Below are 24056 nucleotides of genomic sequence, written 5' to 3'. Positions count from 1 at the left end.
TCCTCCTGCTGTCTGCTTGGAGATCCATAAAGTGGTATCTAAAGAGTTGGGATCACTTGACAAGTTCAGAAGAATTCATGGAAAACCCGCTGAACCGAAAGTCCCCTCATTGGACAGTCAAACCCACGCTATACTGCTTCAGACAAATTTTGTAGCGGATCACAGCGAGGAGCGACTGCAGACTGACTTCAAAGACATGCAGGAAGAAGAGGATGGATCTCATCGCACAACAACACACTCTGAATTCACCAAGCTAAAAAACGCCTCTGGTCAAACTGAAGCCAAGCAGTCTCTAGCAGGGAAACTCAACCATCTGAAACAACGCAGGAAAGAAGATGCAGAAGTAGAATCCTGTTCAGTTTCTCAGGAGGATTCCAGTCTAATTAGTATCAAAGGCTTACAAGACGGCAATAACAATGCCTGTGAGATGGCGCCTGAGGAAGGGCCATGTATGGACTGGATCCATCACTATGATGCGAGCACGGGAAAAACAGTTTACATCAACAAAGTGACGGGTATCAGCAGATATGAGGAACCATCAACAGAGGAAACGCGGGCCCGCTGCACATCTGATGTCACCAACATGGCCGTCAGTGTTGTCTCTCAAACAGGTGAGTTGTTATCCAGCACACTGTTACTAGCCCAGAACAATTGGATGTATAGATTTTAAAGAATGTCAATTGTGAATCAGTGTACACATGGTAAACATAAATTAAACCAGTGCACTAAATGTCAAGTAAAATGCTATACAATATTAATAGTGCAGGGGTTTCCAAAGTGCACTCCGGGGGCCATTTGCAGGCCCACAGTTGGGTATCTATTGTCTCTCGACATACACTACCGTTCAAAAGTTTGGGGTCACATTGAAATGTCCTTATTTTTGAAGGAAAAGAACTGTACTTTTCAATGAAGATAACTTTAAACTAGTCTTAACTTTAAAGAAATACACTCTATACATAGCTAATGTGGTAAATGACTATTCTAGCTGCAAATGTCTGGTTTTTGGTGCAATATCTACATAGGTGTATAGAGGCCCATTTCCAGCAACTATCACTCCAGTATTCTAATGGTACAATGTGTTTGCTCATTGGCTCAGAAGGCTAATTGATGATTAGAAAACCCTTGTGCAATCATGTTCACACATCTGAAAACAGTTTAGCTTGTTACAGAAGCTACAAAACTGACCTTCCTTTGAGCAGATTGAGTTTCTGGAGCATCACATTTGTGGGGTCAATTAAACGCTCAAAATGGCCATAAAAAGAGAACTTTCATCTGAAACTCGACAGTCTATTCTTGTTTTTAGAAATGAAGGCTATTCCACAAAATTGTTTGGGTGACCCCAAACTTTTGAACGGTAGTGTATTTTAAACAATACACTTATAGGGATATAACGATTACTGTCATCATGATTAACCGTGGTAAAATTCTTGACAGATTTTATTAATGTTTACATTTTTGGTTTGCGTAAAAGCGTGATTGATTACCTCACTTTGAAAAACTGACGGAGAACCATCAAGCGCTAATCACTTTTAAATATTCAAACACAGTGTTACGGTTCAAACTGTGTGTAATGTTACAGTGGCCAAAAATATGAAATATACATCTTAGATAAAATTTCTGCCTTGTTTTTAATTAATCTTTAGAGCTACTACTCTACTGCATTTTAATGTTGGTCATTATTGTAGTACTTGGAGAGCAAAGTGTTTTCTGAGGTGATACTTAGTGAAAAAAGTTTGAGAACCAATGTCTTAGCATATAGTATATTTACTTACACAAAATTGATTTTAGCGCAGCAAATAATATTTAAGGACAGTATAATGTTATGTTATATTATTATTGATATTCGGCATGCGTGCGTGTGTTACATGGGGTGTACTGTAGCTCAGTGGTCCCCAACCACCGGGCCGCACAAGAAATAAATAAAAAAAAACAAAAAACTTTTTTTTTTTTAATTTAAAAAAAAAAATTAAATCAGCATAAAAAACACAATATATACATTATATATCAATATAGATCAATACAGTCTGCAGAGATACAGTCCGTAAGCACACATGATTGTATTTCTTTATGAAAAAAAAAAAATATATATATATATATACTGTATATACAACACCCCCCCCCCCCCCTACTAAGGTAATAATACAATTAAATTAGTGTTCGCCACTACTATATCTTGGAATGTATAATGTTAATTAGCAAGTCAACTGAGAATTTTAAGTTGATCAATGGGGTGCACCTAAACAATAGCAGCAGCATCCAGGCTCAAGGAATCAACATGTTCCTGAAATGAGTGCCACATTTTGGTGAACTTTGTATCAGAGCTCCGAAGACAGTGCCTTATCTTTTCCAACCTCATAAAGGACAGAGCATCTCTTATCCACGTTGAGTGAGATGGGGGGGCTGGGATTCTTCCAACGCATTAGGACAGCCCTCCTTGCAAGCAATCTAAGAAAAGCCACAAGATCAGCAAAATAGTTTGACAATGAAACGTTTGGAGGTACCACTCCGAATAACGCCACTATGGGAGAGGGACTGAAGTGACAGCTGAGAGTGAAAGAAACACAGATTTCCAAAACTGGGACAGGGCAGGGCAGGTCCAAAACATATGGGTAAGATCGGCTACCTTTTGATGACATTTATCGTAAATTGGATCAAGTCCAGGGAAAACGCGAGCCAGTTTGGTTTTGGACCAGTGGACTCTGTGTACCACCTTACATTGTATGACCATGTGCTTTGCACAGATCGAGGAAGAGTGGACTTGTTTCAAAACCTGGTCCCATGTATCTTCCTCTATTTCTATGTTGAGTGCAGAAGACCATGTTGCACGCAGATCACCAGACACCTTGAGGCATGAACTGATGTCTGTATATAGTTTAGAGATATCGCCCTTAGAATATGGATTGAGCTTAAATAGAGAGTCTGTCAGGGTTGCAGGTGGAATTTTGGGAAAAACAGGGGAGTGTTTTCGGACAAAGTCCCTCATTTGCAAATATCGGAAGAACTGGCTTCTATGAAGACTAAATTTGTGGGCTAATTGATTGAAGGACGCAAATGTTTCATTATTGTAAAGATCACTAATGGATTGAATCCCGGCAGTCTCCCAGACTACAAAGGCCATATCACTAACAGAGGGGTTAAATCAAGGGTTTAAATTAATTGGGGACGAGAGAGGGACAGAGTAAAGTCCAAAATGTCTTTTAAATTGAGCCCAAATTTTAAGATCAATTTTAACGATTGTATTATCAGAATAAGCTAACAGTGACATCTGAGAAAGGCAAATAAGAGACTTTAGCGTAGAAGAGTTGCAGGAGGCCTCCTCAATCTGTAGCCATGGTGGTGGTTGGTTGCTAATATAGCACCAGTGTAGCATGCTACGGATGTTAACAGCCCAATAGTAAAATAAAAAAATTGGCAGAGACAACCCACCTAAGTCCCTGGGAGACTGCAAAGTGTTTTTCTGAATTCTCTGGGTCTTTTTGTTCCAAATAAACTTTAAAATCGAGGAATCAAAATCCCGGAAAAAGTGTTTTTGGATAAATATAGGTAAGCATTGAAAGATGTACAAAAATTTAGGGAGAAGATTCATTTTGATGCAATTAATTCTTCCAGCAAGAGACAGAGGAAGAAAAGACCAACGCACAAAATCCTCATTCATCCTGCTTAAAAATGGTGAAAAGTTGTGGCCTAATAAATCTGAACACTTTCTAGTAACGCAGATGCCTAAGTATACCAACTTATCCATAGAGACTTTAAAGGGAAGGTACGAAAGGGCATATGTTGTAGCTGCAGAATTGAAAGGCATAACTAAACTTTTTTGGATATTTAGTTTATAACCTGATAACTTCCCAAACTTATCCAGTAATGTCATCAGTGGAGGAATGGATCTACCAGGGTTAGACATGAACAATAAGAGGTCATCCGCCCCCTATAGTTATTTAACAGTAATATACACAATACTGGACTTGGACCTCATTTTCCCCCCAAATAATTCATTAACTCCCACCATCATCGCTAACAGAATGATACAGATCACATTCACACAACACTGAAAAATATAAATAACCTTAAACAACTTTCAAAACGTCACTTCCCATTCGTTATAGTCACAAATACACCGATCACTATTAACATGGCACTTTTAAATATTTGTTCTCTGGTCAATATGTCTTTTATTATTAATGATTGGATTTTACACCATAAACTAGACTGCTTTTAACTGAGGTATGGCTGGGTACAGATGCACCAGTTGTTCTCACTTAGGCCTCTCCATCCAATTTTAACATTGCTTTTTCAGCCAGAAGTGGTGATCACCAACCACTTTTGAATGTCATGCAATTGTTTTTAGCAGCCCCCCAGTTTTGTGCGTCACTGTTTATAGACCACCAAAGAAATGTGCTGCTTTCATGAATGATTTTTTTGAGTTTTTATCAATCATTCATTAAACATATAGTATGAGAGATTTTAGCTGGGGATTTTAATCTACACTCTGATAATGTTTTCGACCCTGTTTCAAGGGAATTTTTAAATATGTTAGATTTTATGGATTTTACCCAACATGTCACACAGCCAACTCACAACAGAGAACACACTCTGGATTTGGTCATTACTTATGGTCTGTCCACCAGTGTCCTCTGTTGTCGACTTGGTTGCGTTTTAATATCACAGCTTTTATCCAAAAGGAGACCTCAGTGCGGACTGTGATTAAACACTATCTAACTTCTGAAGTGGCTGCAAATTTTATTAGAGTTTTTAATAAAAGTTTTACCTGCACCCTGTGATTTTATTGTGGACAATTTTAATCAAAACCTCTAAAATCAAGAAAGTCCATTTTAAAATCAATACCTTCATGGAGAAATGATGAGGAAATCAAAAAAACTAAAAAGAAATTGCAGGATAACAGAGAGGAAATGGAGGAAAAATTTACTAATGACTAACCATCAAATTATACGTGAACAGCAAAAAATATACAACACAGCGGTTAAGAACGCAAGAAACACTTTTTTTCTCCACAGTAATTGCAAACAATAAGAATAACCCCAGACTCCTTTTTGCTATTAACCATTTGTTTAACCCTGATTTTAATAATATACCTCACACACCTATAGACTCCCTTTGTGAGCAGTTTGCAGACCACTTCAGAGAAAAAATAAACACTATCAGATGTGACATTTTATCTTCTCACACTGCTTTTAATCCATCTTAGTGTCTGTTTTTACCTGAGGAAACGCCGGACAGTTTTGTCCTGTTTAATACTGAGGTGCTTGACAGGGTTTTTTTCTACAATAAAACCCACCACATGTCTTTTAGATTCAATTCCAACCAAATGTTTTACAATATTTTATGGTTCTTTGAGAGAGGAAATTTTAGACATCTTAAATTGCTCACCTCAAACGGGGGTCTTTCTTGCTGCTTTTAAAAAAGCGGTGGTGAGGCCCCTGCTTAAGAAAATCAATTTGGATGCTGACAATTTTAATGATTACAGACCGCTATCAAACTTACCATTTTTAAGTACAATTTTAGAAAAACTTGTTTTTAAACATTTATTTTATTTTTTAAATAAATGCAATATTTTAGAGAAGTTTCACTCTGGTTTTAGGGTGAACCACAGTACAGAGAGAGCCCTTTTAAAAATCGTGAACGATCTCAGGTTTTGTGCTGACCCTCAGAAGCTGTCAGTCTTGGTTCTACTGGATCTTAGTGCTGCCTTTGATACTGTATATCACCTCATTCTTTTAAATAGACTAAAACACCTGGTGGGCCTCTCTGGTACTGTTCACAAATGGTTCACTTCTTATCTCTCAGACAGAAAATTATTGGTAAGTATGGATACATGCTCCTCAAAGACCCATGAAATCACATGTGGTGTGCCTAAATGATACATTTTAGTTCCTATTCTTTTTAATATTTACATTATTCCACTTGGCAGTGTCATCAAGAGACTTGGAATTAATTTCCACAGTTATGTTGACGACACACATTTGTATATCTCCATGCCTCCTGATGTCACAAGACCAATTGATACTCTTTTTAATTGCATTTCAGATATTAAGTCCTGGTTGGCAGATAACTTTTTACAGTTTAACCAGGACAAGACTGAAGTTTTAGTCATTGACCCTGAGGCTGTGAGAGAGAAACACATATCAAAACTACAATCATTGTCTTTAACTCCATCACTACAAGTGAACAATCTGGGTGTTTTCGACTCTGACCTTAGTTTTATACCACATATAAAAAAATATATAACAAAAATAGGTTTTTATCATCTCAAGAATATAGCCAGAGTTCACCCAATTCTCTCTCAGGGCAACACGGAGACGCTACGCTAATGCATGCTTTTATTACAAGCCGTATAGATTATTGTAACGCCCTGCTTTCCGGTCTTCCTAAAAAGGTTATTGCACCTTTGCAATTACTCCCAAAATTCAGCGGCGCGTGCCCTGACGAAGACCAGAAGGCGGGCTCACATTCACCAGTTTAAAAATCTCTGCATTGGCTCCCTGTGTGTTTCAGGATCAATTTTAAGGTTATTCTTATGGTTTATAAATGTTTTTATGGTATTGGGCCTTCTTACATTTCAGATTTGCTTTTACCCTAAAAACCTTCACGGGCCCTGAGATCCTCTGGCACTCATCTCCTAATTATTCCAAAAGTCAGGACACAAAGTCCTGGGATGCCATCTTTCCGCCATTATGGCCCCCATCTATGGAGCAGCTTGCCGGAGGACCCCAGGGCTGCGGAGGATGTTTATGTTTTTAAGAACAAGGTTAAGACACACCTTTTTGATTTGGCTTTTACCTAATATTATTTAATTTTATTAAAGTCAATCGTACTTTACTTTTTATCTTATTACTTCTGCAATATTTTATTTACTTTCTATTTATTATATATTTACTGTATATTCATTTTATTTTTATCTTTTTTATTTATTTATTACTATGTATATATTTTTTTATCTTCATAGGTCTTAATTGTATTTTATTATTTATCTCTACTCATGATTCTTACTATTTTACAGGTTTTATTATTTTTACTTTCCAACGAGCCATCTGCATCAGGGTTTAACGGCTGTGCTGGTGGCCATGGTCTGATGACCTCCTGGTGCAGATGGCTCCTGTGATAGTGTTTACTCACATGTCTCCTCTGTACTCAGCCATGCATTTATTTGTTCATATAGTTGCGTGCGCGTGTGTGTGTGTGTGTGTGTGTGTGTGTGTGTGTGTGTGTGTGTGTGTGTGTGTGTGTGTGTGTGTGTGTGTGTGTGTGTGTGTGTGTGTGTGTGTGTGTGTGTGTGTGTGTGTGTGTGTGTGTGTGTGTGTGTGTGTGTGTGTGTGTGTGGGGTGTGTGTGTGTGGTATTTGTGTCCATGCGTATGTTTTGTGTCCATGCGTATGTGATAAGGGGGGATCTGGGTCATCGAGGTATTGTTTTTAAGTAAAGCACTTTGCGTTGCATTTTATGTACAAATAGCGTTTTATAAATAAAGTTTGATTGATTGGCAATGTTGTCTGTCTATCAGTGTTGGCCCTGGGATGAGGTGGCGACTTGTCCAGGGTGTACCCCGCCTTCTGCCTGATTGTAGCTGAGATAGGCTCCAGCACCCCCCGCGACCTCAAAAGGGATAAGCCGTAGAAAATGGATGGATGGATGATTGATAATGCGTGCAGCACGTTTGAAGAACATAGAAGTGTAAAAAAACTAAACATATTAAACTTTCTAAGTAGTAAATTGTCGACTCACTATCAAATTGCTGCTTGTGCTGGAAGTAAATCTTTTCACTTACAAATTTTATTTTGTTTCTCTTTTGGGACACTTGAGCTATTTTTGTACTGAACAGCCAGGATAGATAGCTTTGTATTGCTTTATTACTATGTCACAAAATTCTGTGGTTATCATTATCATCAGCGAGTACCTATCTGTGATAATATCCTTTATGAAAACAAAAATAAGTTGAGTTTAATTCTTATTTGCTGATGTCCCACAAGAAATGTTGAAGTTTTCTAAAAGTCTGTGATGTTTTATTGTATCACTGTGTGATGCTGCAGGGATGGAGTACAGGTGTTACCCCTTTCAGGCAGAGCTAGTGCTGCCCTTCCTGCCTAAAAGCAGAAGTGAAAGAGTGCTTAGTTCAGCGGCAGATGACGCAGGTACCTCACTAACAAAGTGCTTGTGTATTGTACAATATTAAATCCACCATTTTTTCTTTTTTCCAGCTGACAATGTCAATGCCTGTGACTCACTCTCTTCTATGTACTCAAAATGGAACAACCCAGTGTTTGTGTGTCCTCCCGAGGTAAACAAACGTCCTGTGTTCTTTTTGGAATGTTTGAGGCATCTACAGATTTATTGTGCCATGTAATAAAAGGTGGGCGTGGACATCTCAAGTGGGCAAGCTGGCGGGCTGGCTGTTAAGGTCCACAATATCCTCTTTCCTTACCGCTTCTCTAAGGCCATGATACACTCAATGAAGGTAACTTTACCAACACTAAGCTGCTTTAAATGATGCAGCATTAAAATAATATTAATACAACTTTATTTAAATTTGAAGGTGATAAACCAAGTTGATAACAAATTCCTTGCGTGTCTTATCAACACAACAGATGACATTGATGGTGAAGGTACAGCTAGAGGTTATTATTATACAATGTTGTTGTGGGTCTCACAATTATGTGGTTTGACTCTCAGGAAATCTTCTGGTGATGTTAGACCAACATGCTGCACACGAGAGAGTGCGTCTTGAAAACCTGATAGCAGGTAAATATAAAAGGAAAAAAGACAAGTACACAGTAGATGTATGTTGGTAATCAGGCATGGAAAATGTCCCGGAAACGCGGAAATCCACGGTTTTAAATATTAATTATCGTGACAAAATATCACTTACAAAAAAAAGAAAATAAATATCAATAAAAATACGAGCTAAGCACAATTTGTTGAACGCTCTCCTCAGCCGCAGGTACTCGCTGTTCCCCTTGCCTGAATGCCGCACTGAGTTGCAGGACGGGGAGACGATCAGAAGCATCCAAACAAGCTCCCTAGTTAGCTAAACATCTAGCTAGCTTACAGTACTTGTCGTCTCCGTTCTCTGAGCCACAATGTTGACTGCTGTCTACTTTTGCTGCTAATCATATTTGGATGATTACAATCCGAACACTGTTAGTTCCCAACCAATTGTATTTTTACAGTATTTATATGCTTGTTATAGAATGTCACATTAGATTTTCAATGATATTGTTAATTAAATTACCTACTAAAAAAAACAACCACTGTATGATTAGTGTCAGAGCTTGGTCTGCATTGCCGGCAGTAAGTCGGACCCGTTTCCAGTCAGGGTTGGACTCCGCCAAGGCTGCCCTTTGTCACCGATTCTGTTCATAACTTTTATGGACAGAATTTCTAAGCGCAGTCAGGGTGTTGAGCGGATCCGGTTTGATGGCAGCGGGATTAGATCTCTGCTTTTTGCAGATGATGTGGTCCTGATGGCTTCATCTGGCCAGGATCTTCAGCTCTCACTAGATCGGTTCGCAACCGAGTGTGAAGCGACTGGGATGGGAATCAGCACCTCCAAGTCCGAGTCCATGGTTCTTGCCCGGAAAAGGGTGGAGTGCCATCTCCGGGTTGGGGAGGAGATCTTGCCCCAAGTGGAGGAGTTCAAGTACCTCGGAGTATTATTCACGAGTGAGGGAAGAGGGGATCATGAGATCGACAGGTGCGGCGTATTCAGTAATGCGTACGCTGTATCGATCCGTTGAAGTAAAGAAGGAGCTGAGCCGAAAAGCAAAGCGCTCAATTTACCGGTCGATCTACGTTCCCATCCTCACCTATGGTCATGAGCTTTGGGTTATGACCGAAAGGACAAGATCACGGGTACAAGCGGCCGAAATGACTTTCCTCTGCCGGGTGGCGGGGCTCTCCCTTAGAGATAGGGTGAGAAGTTCTGTCATACGGGAGGAGCTCAAAGTAAAGCCGCTGCTCCTCCACATCAAGAGGAGCCAGATGAAGTGGTTCGGGCATCTGGTCACGATGCCACCCGAATGCCTCCCTAGGGAGATGTTTAGGGCACGTCCGACCGGTAGGAGGCCACGGGGAAGACCCAGGACACGTTGGGAAGACTATGTCTCCCGGCTGGCTCCCGGGAGGAGCTGGACGAAGTGGCTGGGGAGAGGGAAGTCTGGGCTTCCCTGCATAGGCTTTTGCCCCCACGACCCGACCTCGGATAAGCGGAAGAAGATGGATGGATGGATGGAAAAACAAAAAATAAATCTGTGGTACATTACATGAGATATGTAAGTGTCAAAAAGACAGCCAAAAGAGGTTGGTAGATGATAATGTATTCGAAAACATTTATATGCATCGTATAACATTTAGAAGTTGTTTTAGTCAGGAATGAACCTAACTTAGACTTAGAATCAAACCTAACATATGATGCTTTAATCTTAAGAGAACTTCATGTCCGAATGTACAATGCTTTAGTATTTGAAGGTTGGTCAAAGTCCCCGACATCTGCTTAGTCATTTGTTCAGTGATTACTCCCTTCCTCCTGCTTGAATTGTATAAAAGAATGACACATCTGTCACTTTGCGCCTTTTGCCTTTCATACCTGCTGTGAATGCGAACAGTGTCTTTTGAGATGCCCGAGCTTCTCAAAATAAATCAGAGACAATTTAGTTTGACTATACTTAATTAGAAAATGTCCAATACAATGATAATTATAAAGGTAAAATATAGTGTTGAAATGCACTATATTTCAGGAAATGTAGTCATGATTTTCAACATTTTATTTTGGGGTTTGCATGGCAGCACTTTGTGCTGATATAAATGTTTCTCTTTTTTTTTCTTAAATTTTCCTCTTACCTGTAAGCATACTTGCCAACCCTCGCGATTTTCCCGGGAGACTCTCGAATTTCAGTGCCCCTCCCGAAAATCTCTCGGGGCAACCATTCTCCCGAATTTCTCCCGATTTCCACCCGGACAACAATATTGGGGGCGTGCATTAAAGGCACTGCCTTTAGCGTCCTCTACAACCCGTCGTCACGTCCGCTTTTCCTCCATACAAACAGCGTGCCGGCCCAATCACAAAATATATGCGGCTTTTATACACACACAAGAGAATGCAATGCATACTTAATCAACAGCCATACAGGTCACACTGAGGGTAACCGTATAAACAACTTTAACACTGTTACAAATATGCGCCACACTGTGAACCCACACCAAACAAGAATGACAAACACATTTCAGGAGAACATCCGTACCGTAACACAACATAAACACAACAGAACAAATACCCAGAACCCCTTGCAGCACTAACTTTTCCGGGACACTACAATATACACCCCCCGCTACCACCAACCCCCACCCCCACCCCCCCCCCCCCACCCCCACACCCCCCCCCCCCCCACCCCCCACACCCCCCCCCCCCCCACCCCCCCCCCCACCCCCCCCCCCACCCCTCCCGAATTCGGAGGTCTCAAGGTTGGCAAGTATGCCTGTAAGGGTGCTCACATCCCTGGTAATGCAGCACTTTGTACCATTATAGATTCCTTTGAAGAGAATCCAAACGCACCTGGGGTGAGACGGCTTTGTTCATCCACCATTTTACCACCTATTCACGTCTGTGTGACAGAAGAGGAACGAAGGCTCCTGAGGTATTGTATATGTTATTGCACAACATACTCAATGACACTGGACAGTTCATTAGGTACATCTGAAAAATGCCTCTCAGGAGGCCTAACAAATTACTGTGCTGACTTGATTATAAAACAGCCTTGAAGAAAATTAAAATAAAAAAACGTTAAAACCATTTTTTTCCCAAACCTTTCATAGGCAGATATATTTTTAAAGACAAAAAAATACCATACTTTTCATATAAGTCAAATTATATTTAATTCATCATAATTTATTAATCATATTTCTCAGATGGCCGACACTTGGACGATTCTGCTTTAATGTTGACCGTTCTCTTGGAATGTGTGTCAAAACTCCTCTTCTCCTGTTTGTTAACTTCCTCAACCTCTCAATCCCTTGGCTGCATCCTTCCAAGGACCTAGCCCATGCGGTCGAGGAAGTGTGGGTCCTGGAGAGAGTCCTCTAGTCGTGGCTGAAGCGATGTGAATTGGGACAGTCTAGCCTTCGCAACACTTCCTAGTTGTGTCACATGTTCACAACCTCAGGGTTTCGATATTGCGTCAGGTCCACAAAGTGGAAACAAGAAGAGATAGACCTAACAAAATATAAAATTATGAAGCAAAATGGTTTTAGATTTATCTTGTGTCTGTGTGTTGCTGTCGACAGATTTATCTCCTGCTCAGATAGAAATCTTGTATTTTTAAACATAATATAGTGAAACACTTTATTACTTGTTTATAGTGTAACTAACCTAATTTGCAGAGCACTCTGGTCAACTTTGTTATTCTTAAAAGTTGCTTTAAATATGCTGTAGAGTTCAGCAATAAGAGGTTGTTAGTATTTCTACATGTTATGTGTTGCATTCTATATTACATTTTTAATTCATATTTATTATTAACTGGAGGCACCATGATTCTCTTTATAAAGCAAGGAAAAACATTTTAAATTATTATTCCTATTTAATAGCTGTGAAGTAGTATATGGAGAAATGTTTAATGATGATGGCTTTATTAGTACATTTTTAAATATAATGTAATTTTAGTAATACAACAATCAGCTTTGCAAACTTACTTAATGATGATGTAGTTAGACATACAGTATGTATCCTCAGAAACATGCTGAACACAATCCAGATGATGTTCCAGAAAGACAGAAGTCTTCATGGTTATTCTTGTTGGATACCATACAGTAACATCACACAGTACTACTCAGATATTGTTAAACATGTTTTAAAGTAATAGGGAATAGAAATGTAATCTGTAAAAACACAGACTATTATTTTATTTTATTTTAAATAATCCCTTTACTCTACCATATAGCAGTTGATTTTTTGTTATCCTGTTGTAAAAGGTTGTACTTTTGAATATACTTGTAATTATTAAGTGGAATATCATTTAAAATAAGATTCCAGTCACACAATAATAAGACATGAGTCAAGCTATTTAGCTCTAAAAATTAAAAGAAAAAGATGCAAGGCTTTAATTCCAAACGTTGAAAAATATCTCTGTGCAAGAAGCCGTCTGCAATGCTAAAATATGAGGCTCTCATTTGGGTAAAAAGAAGAGCAAAGAGCACGGAAGTCGCTCAACATTACGATAGATAGATAGTACTTTATTGATTCCTTCAGGAGAGTTCCCTCAGGAAAATTTTAATAGTAAATGTCTCTTATTTTTCACACAAATGTATATCACTACTGTCACCCCAGCTTTACTTGTCTGGTTTTAGATGTTTTAAATGAAGAACTAAAGCTATACTTCCATTTTAAAATTGCTCTCTCCGCTCCGCATAGCGCCGCCATGTAGAAAATATTTTTTTCAGAGCTGGACGTGTTAAGGATCTTGAGATATGGAAGGATACTCGACATGTACACTTGTTGCTAATGGGAGAAAAGGACACATTCGTCGGCCGGATTCAAAGGACACTTTGAACTTTTTGAATTGGGATATCCTTTGCGCGCTGCGATGACCTCAGCACCCGACAAAATGCGCACTGTGAAGTATACAGCCACCAAATTGAGACATAGCTATTGAAACACTTACTTGAGTGTAGGCCTGGGCGATATATTGATTTTATTGTTGCAAATGATTTGAAAAAACTATAATTGTAGCTGAGATAGGCTCCAGCGCCCCCCGCGACCCCGAAGGGAATAAGCGGTAGAAAATGGATGGATGGATGGATGGATATTTATATATTTTTTGTCCTTTAGCTCTGGCATACATTTTGACCCTCAGGAGCTTACGTAGCTTGTGCCACCTTGAGACCTCCGATACCGGGAGGTGGGGACTGGGGGGGTGGGGGGCACGGTCGGCGTGGGGCGGGGCCGTGGTTGGGGGTGTGGTTAATAGGGGAGTATATTTACAGCTAGGATTCACCAACTCAAGTATTTCATATATATATATATATATGTATGTGTATGAAATACTTGACTTTCAGTGAATTCTAGCTATATATATATGTATATATATTTATTTTATTATATATATAAATAAAATAAATACTTGAATTTCATTTTTCCCGGGGGCTATCCAGTAGATGGCAGTATTGTCCTGTTTAACTTCTCCTCCGTTCATGACTCGGCCACCGTGTTCAATGGAGAAGTCTGTTTTACAAAATGTACAGGCAACATAATTACATACCCCTTCCCCTTCGAACTGTCCTGGATGAACTGAAATTCTTGTTTCCATTCGTTTTGGAACTTGCAAGCGTATTTCTTCATCTTGCTCGTCAACGGCGTCGCCATTTCTGTAACTTCCTCGTTCTTCTGCCTTGTCTCCTTGTTGTGTGCGCAGTTGTGCACTCTACTCTCTAAAAGCCGTAGATGTTATGACGTCATTGGGCAGGCAAGCTGTTTATATTGTGGGAAAGCGGACGTGAGAACAGGCTGTCCCCACTCAGGTCCGCATTGAGCTGGAGGGGGCGTGGCCTCCAGCTCCGGCTGAATACCGGGAGTTTGTCGGGAGAAAATTTCTGCCGGGAGGTTATCGGGAGAGGCGCTGAATACCGGGAGTCTCCCGCTAAAAACGGGAGGGTTGGCAAGTATGCCTTAGAGGCACACATAGCAAAACATGGCTAATGATAACGTTAACGAGACGTTTGTTCCTAAGAAGAGAAAAGTGTTGTCGGTAGTTAGGTTTTGCAGCAACAGGCGTGGAACAAGTGACTGCACGCTGCAAAGTTTGTTTCAAATAGGCAGCAGCACACCAAACTTTTTCCAGCATCTGAAACCAAAGCCTCCAGCCGAGTGCTGGAAATACAACACTTTACGAGGCGAACAAGACAAACAAATGAACGACGGGCTAAAAATCACCTTAGTATGGTGCAATCATTTACATAAGGTATGTATGATAAGAATGAAGCACAATGGTTAGTGTTCACTAAAGCAGTTGCTCTGCACACCGCCAAGATGTGTAAATGAAAAAGGCTGTGTTTGCTCTATCCACTAGAGATGTTCGGATTTTCCCAGAAGTGCATGCCAGAAGAAATTTTGAAGGGCGAGCGTCTTCATTCACGATAGCGCTACACATGATAATTTCGAACTTTTCAGTTCGAAATAACATTGCACCGGCTGTGATAGGATGGAGAAATACTGTGAGTCATTAGGTAAGAAATGGGTTATACCTGTATAGCGCTTTTCTACCTTCAAGGTACTCAAAGCGCTTTGACACTATTTCCACATTCACCCATTCACACACACATTCACACACTGATGGCGGGAGCTGCCATGCAAGGCACTAACCACGACCCATCAGGAGCAAGGGTGAAGTGTCTTGCTCAAGGACACAACGAACAAGACAAAGTTGGTAGAAGGTGGGGCCGTCAGAAGTCCCTTTGTTGTTATAAGGAGCAAACAGCCGTAATTGGATGTAAGGATCCGTACAAGATCGACAACTCTGAGTGGAGCAGAGACCACAACATCTTCCTCGATGTCTCATACCCGGACTTTGTGAACTATTTAATTGTTCAACCAAGCCCATTTTACACTGCGAAAGACTTTCAAAATTATAACAGTCTGGAAAGCTATGACGGCTTTGTTTGTGGATGAGTTCGTTACGTTTATGTTTATCTGTATAAACCCAGTGGACATCGTGTTGTCAAGCCAGTCGAGAGTTGCACTCTCAGAAATGATCCGACCCAAGTTTGACACTCAGGATAATCACGGATAACCAATCTAATGACACGTCAGCACACTGAGACTGCAAGGCAGGATTGTGAGAATGTTTTCCTCATGTCGCTTCACTTTTGTTATATGTGGAGGCCACAGTCCTGATAAGAGAAGCGATTACTACTACGTTACAACTACCATCAAAGTTCTTCCACCAAGCACATCATTAGATTATTTTTAACTTACAAAATGTTTTACCTGAAATGATCTGAACAAACCCGACGTCGTCAGCACATCACATCTTGGTTGATTGCAGCTGTCCATGCTCGTCTTCGCCATTAGCTCTTCTTTTCAGCCACTTTCATTTGTCCAGAAGTACGCTTAGGAATGCGATACAAGCTAGGAATATCTCTCCCATCTCGATTGTGGCAGTTGAGAAGGGCACACATCATCGGCATTATGAATATTACTGGATAAATTACTTTCAACAATTAGCCATTAACTAACTTCCGCCCTTGTATATAATTATTCGGGAATGCATTGTGGGAAATGTGAAAAAATCCGAACCCTCTATCCACTTACCAAAACAAACTATAGTCTTCTCAATGTTTTACTTCATCATTTATTTGGATACAATGTATAATACTACATTTTTATTTACAGAAGTATGTTATTCAAGACTGAAGTTTGTACTTTATTGATTTCAATGTTGGAGAATGTTTATTTGCATACAGAATGTGCAATGCTACATTTTTGTTAGCATAAGTATTATATTCAAGCAGAAGTATTGCTTCCCAAGGGAAGCTATTAATTTAATGCTTTGAAAATTATTCCATAAAAAGTACAATTTATATCTGGTCTATAAAGAACAATGTTATGCAAATTAGAATTTTGCTAAGAGTAAGGTACACCGTATGCAGTATCATTTCAAACTACTAGTTTTTGATTGAATTAAAAAAGCTTGTTTTTTTTCGTACAGCATGGCAACATAAGAGCTGAATTCTGACTGGATAAAAACTCTATAACCTAAAAACAACAGGACTGGAAGAAGCATAATATGACATTTAGAGAATATGATTACTTTTAGATATTTAGGGAAAGTAAATCAAAAAATACTTTTATCTTTAATTATGATCATGATTTAGGCCAGCAGAGAAGGCCTTGCTGGCTCTGACGGCACACCACTGCTATATACAATACACTGTAAATCATATCAATTTGGCAGACAATAGAGATTTTAATACTATCATTATATCGTGATAACACATGTAGATGACAAATTTTAGCTGTGTCCCACAAATTTGACAAGGACAAGCGAACGTCCGTGTCCTCAACGCAATGTAGCATATTCGCTTAAGCTCGCGGTTAATGTTCTTTTGCAGTGCAAAGCTGCTTCTAAGTTACTAATCCTCATTTTCATGGCAGTAAATAGACTATGTTTCTTACGAGTACTATTATCATCAGACAACGAGGAATAGCTAAACATCCTAACCGCTAAGATAGAGCTCTTGAAAGTAAATCGAGGTGGGCGGATTGATACAAATATTGACAGTAACAACACAAAGTGTAATATCCATATAATGTTGACACTACAGTGATTAGATTTATATATTTTTTTATTATCACAAAATCTTTTGTTGTTTTTGCTATTGTTTACTAACTCAGGAAATAAGTGCCTGGACACAGGAGGGCTTAATGGGCAAACACCAAAGGAGTTAAATCCGATCCAATATTAGAAAATACTTTCAATATTAAATTGATATTGTTACACCACCATCCTGTGTTTATGTATGATTAGAATTGTGATCAACTATTGAATCATTCAATGATTTTGGAAATTTGAAGTATGATTATCAGCATTGGTATGACCAACATTAGACCTAGACTTAGACTTCCTTTTTATTGTCATTCAAATTTGAACTTTACAGTACAGATAAGAATGAAATTTCATTTCATTAGCTCATGGTAGTGCAGGATAAAAAAGCAATAAGGTGCATATATAAATAAATAAATAGGTTACTGTACAGATAAATATATTGCACTTTTTCACATGCGTCCACGTTTATGGATGTAGGCAAGGCAAGGCAAGGCAACTTTATTTGTATAGCGCTTTGTATAGGCAAGGCAGACTCACAGTGCTTCAAAGACAACAAAGTGAAATGAAAGAAAATAAAAGCAAAATTAAAATGCAGAATAAAAATAAAAACAGTGCGGACGTTAAAAGTTAAAAGATTAAAAGATTTAGCTGAAAGCTAAGGTGAACATAAAAGTCTTCAGTCTAGTTTTAAAAGTAGTCAGAGTTGGGGAGAGTCTGACATCTTCAGGAAGTTTATTCTAGCTATTTGTTGCATAGTGACTGAATGATGCTCTCCCTTGATTTGAGTTTACTCTGGTAACCGCTAACAGATTGGTCTCAGAAGATCTTAGTGATCTAGAGGGCTTATACATGTATCTTATATTGTCTTTTTTATTCCAGCGAGTTAATCCATTTTGGGGGGAGTTGAGGGGATTTTTATGATGCGTTCAAGAGTCTTACGGCCTGAGGGAAGAAGCTGTTACAGAACCTGGAGGTTCTGCTTCGGAGGCTGCGGAACCTCTTTCTAGAGTCCAGCAGTGAAAACAGTCCTTGGTGGTGGTGGGAGGAGTCTTTGCAGATTTTCTGAGCCCTGGTCAGGCAGCGGCTTTTTGCGATCTCCTGGATAGGAGGAAGAGGAGTCCTGATGATCTTTTCCGCCGTCCTCACCACTCTCTGGAGAGACTTCCAGTCTGAGGCATTGCAGGCTCCAGTCCAGACAGAGATGCTGTTGGTCAGCAGGCTCTCTATAGTGCCTCTGTAGAATGTGGTGAGAATGGGGGGAGGGAGCTGTGCTCTTTTCATCCGACGCAAAAAGTGCATGCGCTGCTGAGCTCTTTTTACAAGAGCTCCGGTGTGTAGGGACCAGGTTATATTGTCAGTTATCTGCACCCCCAGGAACTTGGTGCTGCTTACCATCACCATCGCTGTGCCGTTGATGAAGAGTGGAGCGTGGAGCACCTATAATGATTGTATTTGGTATTGGATCGATACACAAATTTGTCATATTGCCAAAAACTAATGTAAAGTATCGAAACAAAAGAAGAATAGGTGCTTATTACATTTGAACATCATTGTAAATAGAATCATGTTACAACAGAAAGTAACCAGATATTAACAGTAAATGCGCAAGTAGATTAATAATAGTTTTGCTAAAAAAATACAACTGGGAATGAAGTATTATGTTATTGTCAGCAGCCAAAGTAGAAGCCTTTGTAACTCGTTTTGAAATAATTGTATTACTATTTATATACAAAAAAATATATTTTGATATATGCCTTTGTCGCAGGACACTGCAATATATTTTGTGAAATAGATTTTAGGTGATATTGCCCATCCCTACCTTAAATATAAGATGGCCTGTCTATCAAACTGTTATCTAGGAAAAAATGCCATCTTATATTCGAGTCAAAACAAAACACTGGTACCTTGATTTTGGTACGTCCCACTTTTCATACATTATGATTCTGTTGTTCTGATGACAGTTTTTGCCTGAGTTTTCATATAGCATCTTACAGCCATTGCGCATAATAAAAAAGTATTTTTGCCGACGTGTTATTCCGCAAGATCAGGTGCCCAGACAAAGAATCTCACATGTTGGTGAGTCGCTAACCTTTTTTTTTTTTTTTTTTTGAGTATTTACAGTTTATTTTCGTAAAAATTGTTTCACTTTTTGTACAATTTGTTTTTTGTCTGACATTTTGGAACAGATGAGTAATACAAACTGTATATAAATGAAATCTTACTGTTTCAGCCAAACTTTTATATTATTTTGTGTACTGGATTTTTTTCAGGTGTTACCTAATTCTGTGGCTGAGTTTGTACTCTTAAGTGTCATTAAAATAACCATAAATTCAAATGTAACATAACAAACTCGCTGAACTGAGGCTCCTGTTCTTCCATCATAAACAGGTCTTGTCAGGCTCATTTGTGGAACTTGGGCCTGGAAGTGACTTTCTCACAGTCGGAGGATGCCCACGTGCTTGTGGGCAAGGTCCCCGTGTGTTTCGTGGAAAAAGAAAATAACGAGCTACGGCGGAAGAGGCCATCTGTTATCAAACGTGTCGTCGAGGTGGGGGTTTTGTTTAACTTTTTGGTGTTAAAGTTAATCAGATAAGTGTGAGTGTGTCACCTTTTGTTTTTTTTTTTACTATCTGCAATCATACCACAGGATTACCTTCAAGAGCAGATGGAGGTGAGACTGAGATGTACAGTATGGTGGTACAGTTCCTGTAATGTTGCACACAGAACCTATTGTATTTTGAAACTTTTTAAAATGTTCCATAGCCAACAAAGAAATATAAATAAGAATAACTTTATCTTTATTATCGTCCATCCATGATGACAGTTTTGTGTGACTTAAGGGTATATCTTCCACATTTTGGTGGAAAGGAGTGTTGGAGTATAAAGATCTTTCTGTATTCTTTGCTTCAGTTACTACGCTCCACTGGCAGAGTGAGAGGAACTTTACCTCTCACGGTGCTGAAAGTCCTCGCCTCTCTAGCATGTCACGGTCAGGACAAACTCCTCTTCATCTTATCATCATTATCATTTGGCAAGTGTCCGTTTTTGAAAAAGAAAGCTTCACACTTGTCAACAGGCGCAATTAAATTCAACGACCGTCTGAACCGAGATGAGTGCCACAGCTTGGTAGCGTCCTTGTCTTCTTGCCAGCTGCCCTTTCAGTGTGCACATGGTCGTCCATCCATCGCTCCCCTTGTTGACGTCGTCCATTTGGACCCGAACCAGAAGGTACCAAAATGCTGTACTGCTTTTAACATTACGACTTGATGGTGACTAAGCATTCTTGTGCCTGCAGGAACTTCAGAAACCCAACCTGAGAAAGTTAAGACGGATGTACAAAGCATGGAAACTCTACGGGAATAAATAACTTAAAGACTAATGAAATATACATGTATTTTTAATAAAATATATTTATTATATTGATGACTGTAAAAAATCATTTCATCAGTGATTGGCAGTAACAAGCTACATGTTTTTTTAACAAGTAGCGATTCCTGTAGCTTAGCTATTTTTAGACCCAGGTAGCGAGGTAGGTTACATCAAAGCTACAAAGAGAGAAAATGGACCGCGAATCCAGCCCCCCCAAAAGTACAATGACCTGGATGAATGAGAACATCCATACATATAGTTAAAATCCATGATGATTATTGGTTGGGATTTGTTTGATGAGTCACAATTGGCTAAGGTTAGGGTGAAACATTCAGCCTAACATTCAGAGGCAACATAAGGCGGGTCATCGTAACCAAGAAGCAAAATCATAACAGAAACGCACTCATGTCACATAACGACTAGGGAGTCTGAGACAGAGGGACGCTTCAAGCTGACGACTCAAAAAAAAAGAAACATACCGGTACTTGAAAATGGCTGAAGGAGTTTATTTTTCCTTTAATGATGAAGATGACGTCCAGGAAACCCACAATAATGCGTGTCCTTAGCCATATTTAGACAAATGTAAGCGTTTACAGAAAACAAAGCCCAAAACTTTCATTTTTAGTTGTTTACTCTGTAAACCAAAAATCATAACTGCGCTCAACATTTAAGACGTTTTAACATAAATTTAGCAACACACATTAAGGTGAGGTGAGTTCATGAAAAGTTTTACTGCACATTGAGGTGAGCAACTTTTCCCAGACAACATACAAGTCTGTTTTTGTTTTTGTTTATTTTTTGTCAAGATATAGGTAGATGATGTTTGTTTTTTTTACTAGCCGGTGAAAATTAATAACATTATAGGGGTGGGCCAAAGAAAAGGCAAACTAAAATAAATACATGAAGTGGCGTGTGGGGACCCCTACAGGTAGTTGTTATTGGGTCCATTTGTACACTCAGTCAGATTAACATTGGTTTTAAACATGTGGGCCCATAGATATGGATGTCGTTAAATAGGGGTCTGTATCTTAATGCATGTCATACTGGGTGTATGTATGTATGTGTATATACAGTATATATAAATACTGTAGATAAACTCTTCGGTGTAGCAAGCTACTGTTGCCATATAGCTTGTGATGTAGCTTGCTACAATTCTGAGGATAGCTTGCCCTGTAGCTTAGCTACATTCAATCGAGAGTAACTTGTTGCTTAGCAATTACTACAAACCCCGTTTCCATATGAGTTGGGAAATTGTGTTAGATATAAATATAAACGGAATACAATGATTTGCAAATCATTTTCAACCCATATTCAGTTGAATATGCTGCAAAGACAACATATTTGATGTTCAAACTGATAAACATTTTTGTTTTTGCAAATAATCATTAACTTTAGAATTTGATGCCAGCAACACGTGACAAAGAAGTTGGGAAAGGTGGCAATAAATACTGATAAAGTTGAGGAATGCTCATCAAACACTTATTTGGAACATCCCACAGGTGAACAGGCAAATTGGGAACAGGTGGGTGCCATGATTGGGTATAAAAGTAGATTCCATGAAATGCTCAGTCATTCACAAACAAGGATGGGGCGAGGGTCGCCGCTTTGTCAACAAGTGTGTGAGCAAATTGTTGAACAGTTTAAGAAAAACCTTTCTCAACCAGCTATTGCAAGGAATTTAGGGATTTCACCATCTACGGTCCGTAATATCATCAAAGGGTTCAGAGAATCTGGAGAAATCACTGCACGTAAGCAGCTAAGCCCGTGACCTTCGATCCCTCAGGCTGTGCTGCATCAACAAGCGACATCAATGTGTAAAGGATATCATCACATGGGCTCGGAACACTTCAGAAACCCACTGTCAGTAACTACAGTTGGTCGCTACATCTGTAAGTGCAAGTTAAAACTCTCCTATGCAAGGCGAAAACCGTTTATCAACAACACCCAGAAACGCTGTCTGCTTCGCTGGGCCTGAGCTCATCTAAGATGGACTGATACAAAGTGGAAAAGTGTTCTGTGGTCTGACAAGTCCACATTTCAAATTGTTTTTGGAAACTGTGGACGTCGTGTCCTCCGGACCAAAGAGGAGAAGAACCATCCGGATTGTTATAGGCGCAAAGTTGAAAAGGCAGCATGTGTGATGGTATGGGGGTGTATTAGTGCCCAAGACATGGGTAACTTACACATCTGTGAAGGCGCCATTAATGCTGAAAGGTACATACAGGTTTTGGAGCAACATATGTTGTCATCCAAGCAACGTTACCATGGACGCCCCTGCTTATTTCAGCAAGACAATGCCAAGCCACGTGTTACATCAACGTGGCTTCATAGTAAAAGAGTGCGGGTACTAGACTGGCCTGCCTGTAGTCCCGACCTGTCTCCCATTGAAAATGTGTGGCGCATTATGAAGCCTAAAATACCACAACGGAGACCCCCGGCTGTTGAACAACTTAAGCGGTACATCAAGCAAGAATGGGAAAGAATTCCACCTGAGAAGCTTAAAAAATGTGTCTCCTCAGTTCCCAAATGTTTACTGAGTGTTGTTAAAAGGAAAGGCCATGTAACACAGTGGTGAATATGCCCTTTCCCAACTACTTTGGCACGTGTTGCAGCCATGAAATTCTAAGTTAATTATTATTTGCAAGAAAAAAATATGAAAGTTTATGAGTTTGAACATCAAATATCTTGTCTTTGTAGTGCATTCAATTGGATATGGATTGAAAAGGATTTGCAAATCATTGTATTCCGTTTTTATTTACATCCAACACAATTTCCCAACTCATATGGAAACGGGGTTTGTACAAGTAGCATGTCCATCAGTGCCTCATACTGTGGCGGCAAGCGGTATCAAGTCAAATATACCTGACATGGTGTCATACAGCGATCTGCTACAACATATTCTAATTAGATCCAATATTAACGTTTTATCACTTATCTAACTAGAGCTTATTACTGCTTAGCATTGTGTACACTGTACACTTACTGGCAAACCTGCACTCGCTTTGATAACACAACGTTTTATATATTATAAAACCCTTAAAGAGTATATAATTGCCTCATAATATTAAACAATTCCCCCTTCACTTGATTATTATCATTGTTTACCAACAAACTGATGGAAAGTCTGTTTTGACATCACAAGTCAAGGTGACGGTAAATATTAAGTTAGCTAATATAGAATCTTTTTTAAAAAGGGTTACTATAACCAAATAATTCAACAGCTTGTTGCACAAAATAATGACAAAAATTTCAACTAAGCTTAGAATAACTGCAGCTGCACGCAGCACATTTTTTACATCAAAACTGAAATACATTTTAGCAAGACAAGTGATGTTTCTTATTCCCAAAGTACTGCAGGCCACATAAA

The 24056-nt window shown here is 39.3% G+C and overlaps 1 protein-coding gene across 3 annotated transcripts in view; it reads left to right on the top strand.

Annotated features, from left to right (window-relative positions):
* mlh3 (mutL homolog 3 (E. coli)) overlaps nucleotides 1-20743 on the top strand; it is a 22553-nt gene extending 1810 nt beyond the window's left edge. Inside the window, exons 1-12 of one of the 3 annotated variants that reach the window (XM_062042060.1) lie at nucleotides 1-611; nucleotides 8042-8143; nucleotides 8210-8289; nucleotides 8362-8466; nucleotides 8545-8614; nucleotides 8682-8750; nucleotides 11533-11641; nucleotides 19709-19868; nucleotides 19968-19991; nucleotides 20231-20309; nucleotides 20397-20548; nucleotides 20616-20743. The exon at nucleotides 1-611 is cut by the window's left edge and continues 1810 nt beyond it. In XM_062042060.1, the coding sequence (XP_061898044.1) occupies nucleotides 1-611; nucleotides 8042-8143; nucleotides 8210-8289; nucleotides 8362-8466; nucleotides 8545-8614; nucleotides 8682-8750; nucleotides 11533-11641; nucleotides 19709-19868; nucleotides 19968-19991; nucleotides 20231-20309; nucleotides 20397-20548; nucleotides 20616-20687 (1633 nt within the window). In that variant the 3' untranslated portion in view covers nucleotides 20688-20743. Of the gene's footprint in view, nucleotides 612-8041; nucleotides 8144-8209; nucleotides 8290-8361; nucleotides 8467-8544; nucleotides 8615-8681; nucleotides 8751-11514; nucleotides 11642-19708; nucleotides 19869-19967; nucleotides 19992-20230; nucleotides 20310-20396; nucleotides 20549-20615 lie in introns of all 3 variants that reach the window. The other 2 variants (XM_062042059.1, XM_062042061.1) reach the window with 2 other exon arrangements.
* The last annotated feature ends 3313 nt before the right edge of the window (nucleotides 20744-24056 follow it).

Source organism: Entelurus aequoreus, linkage group LG03 (genome assembly GCF_033978785.1).
Source record: "Entelurus aequoreus isolate RoL-2023_Sb linkage group LG03, RoL_Eaeq_v1.1, whole genome shotgun sequence".
Taxonomy (NCBI): domain Eukaryota; kingdom Metazoa; phylum Chordata; class Actinopteri; order Syngnathiformes; family Syngnathidae; genus Entelurus; species Entelurus aequoreus.
This window is presented reverse-complemented; position numbering and strand designations above follow the sequence as displayed.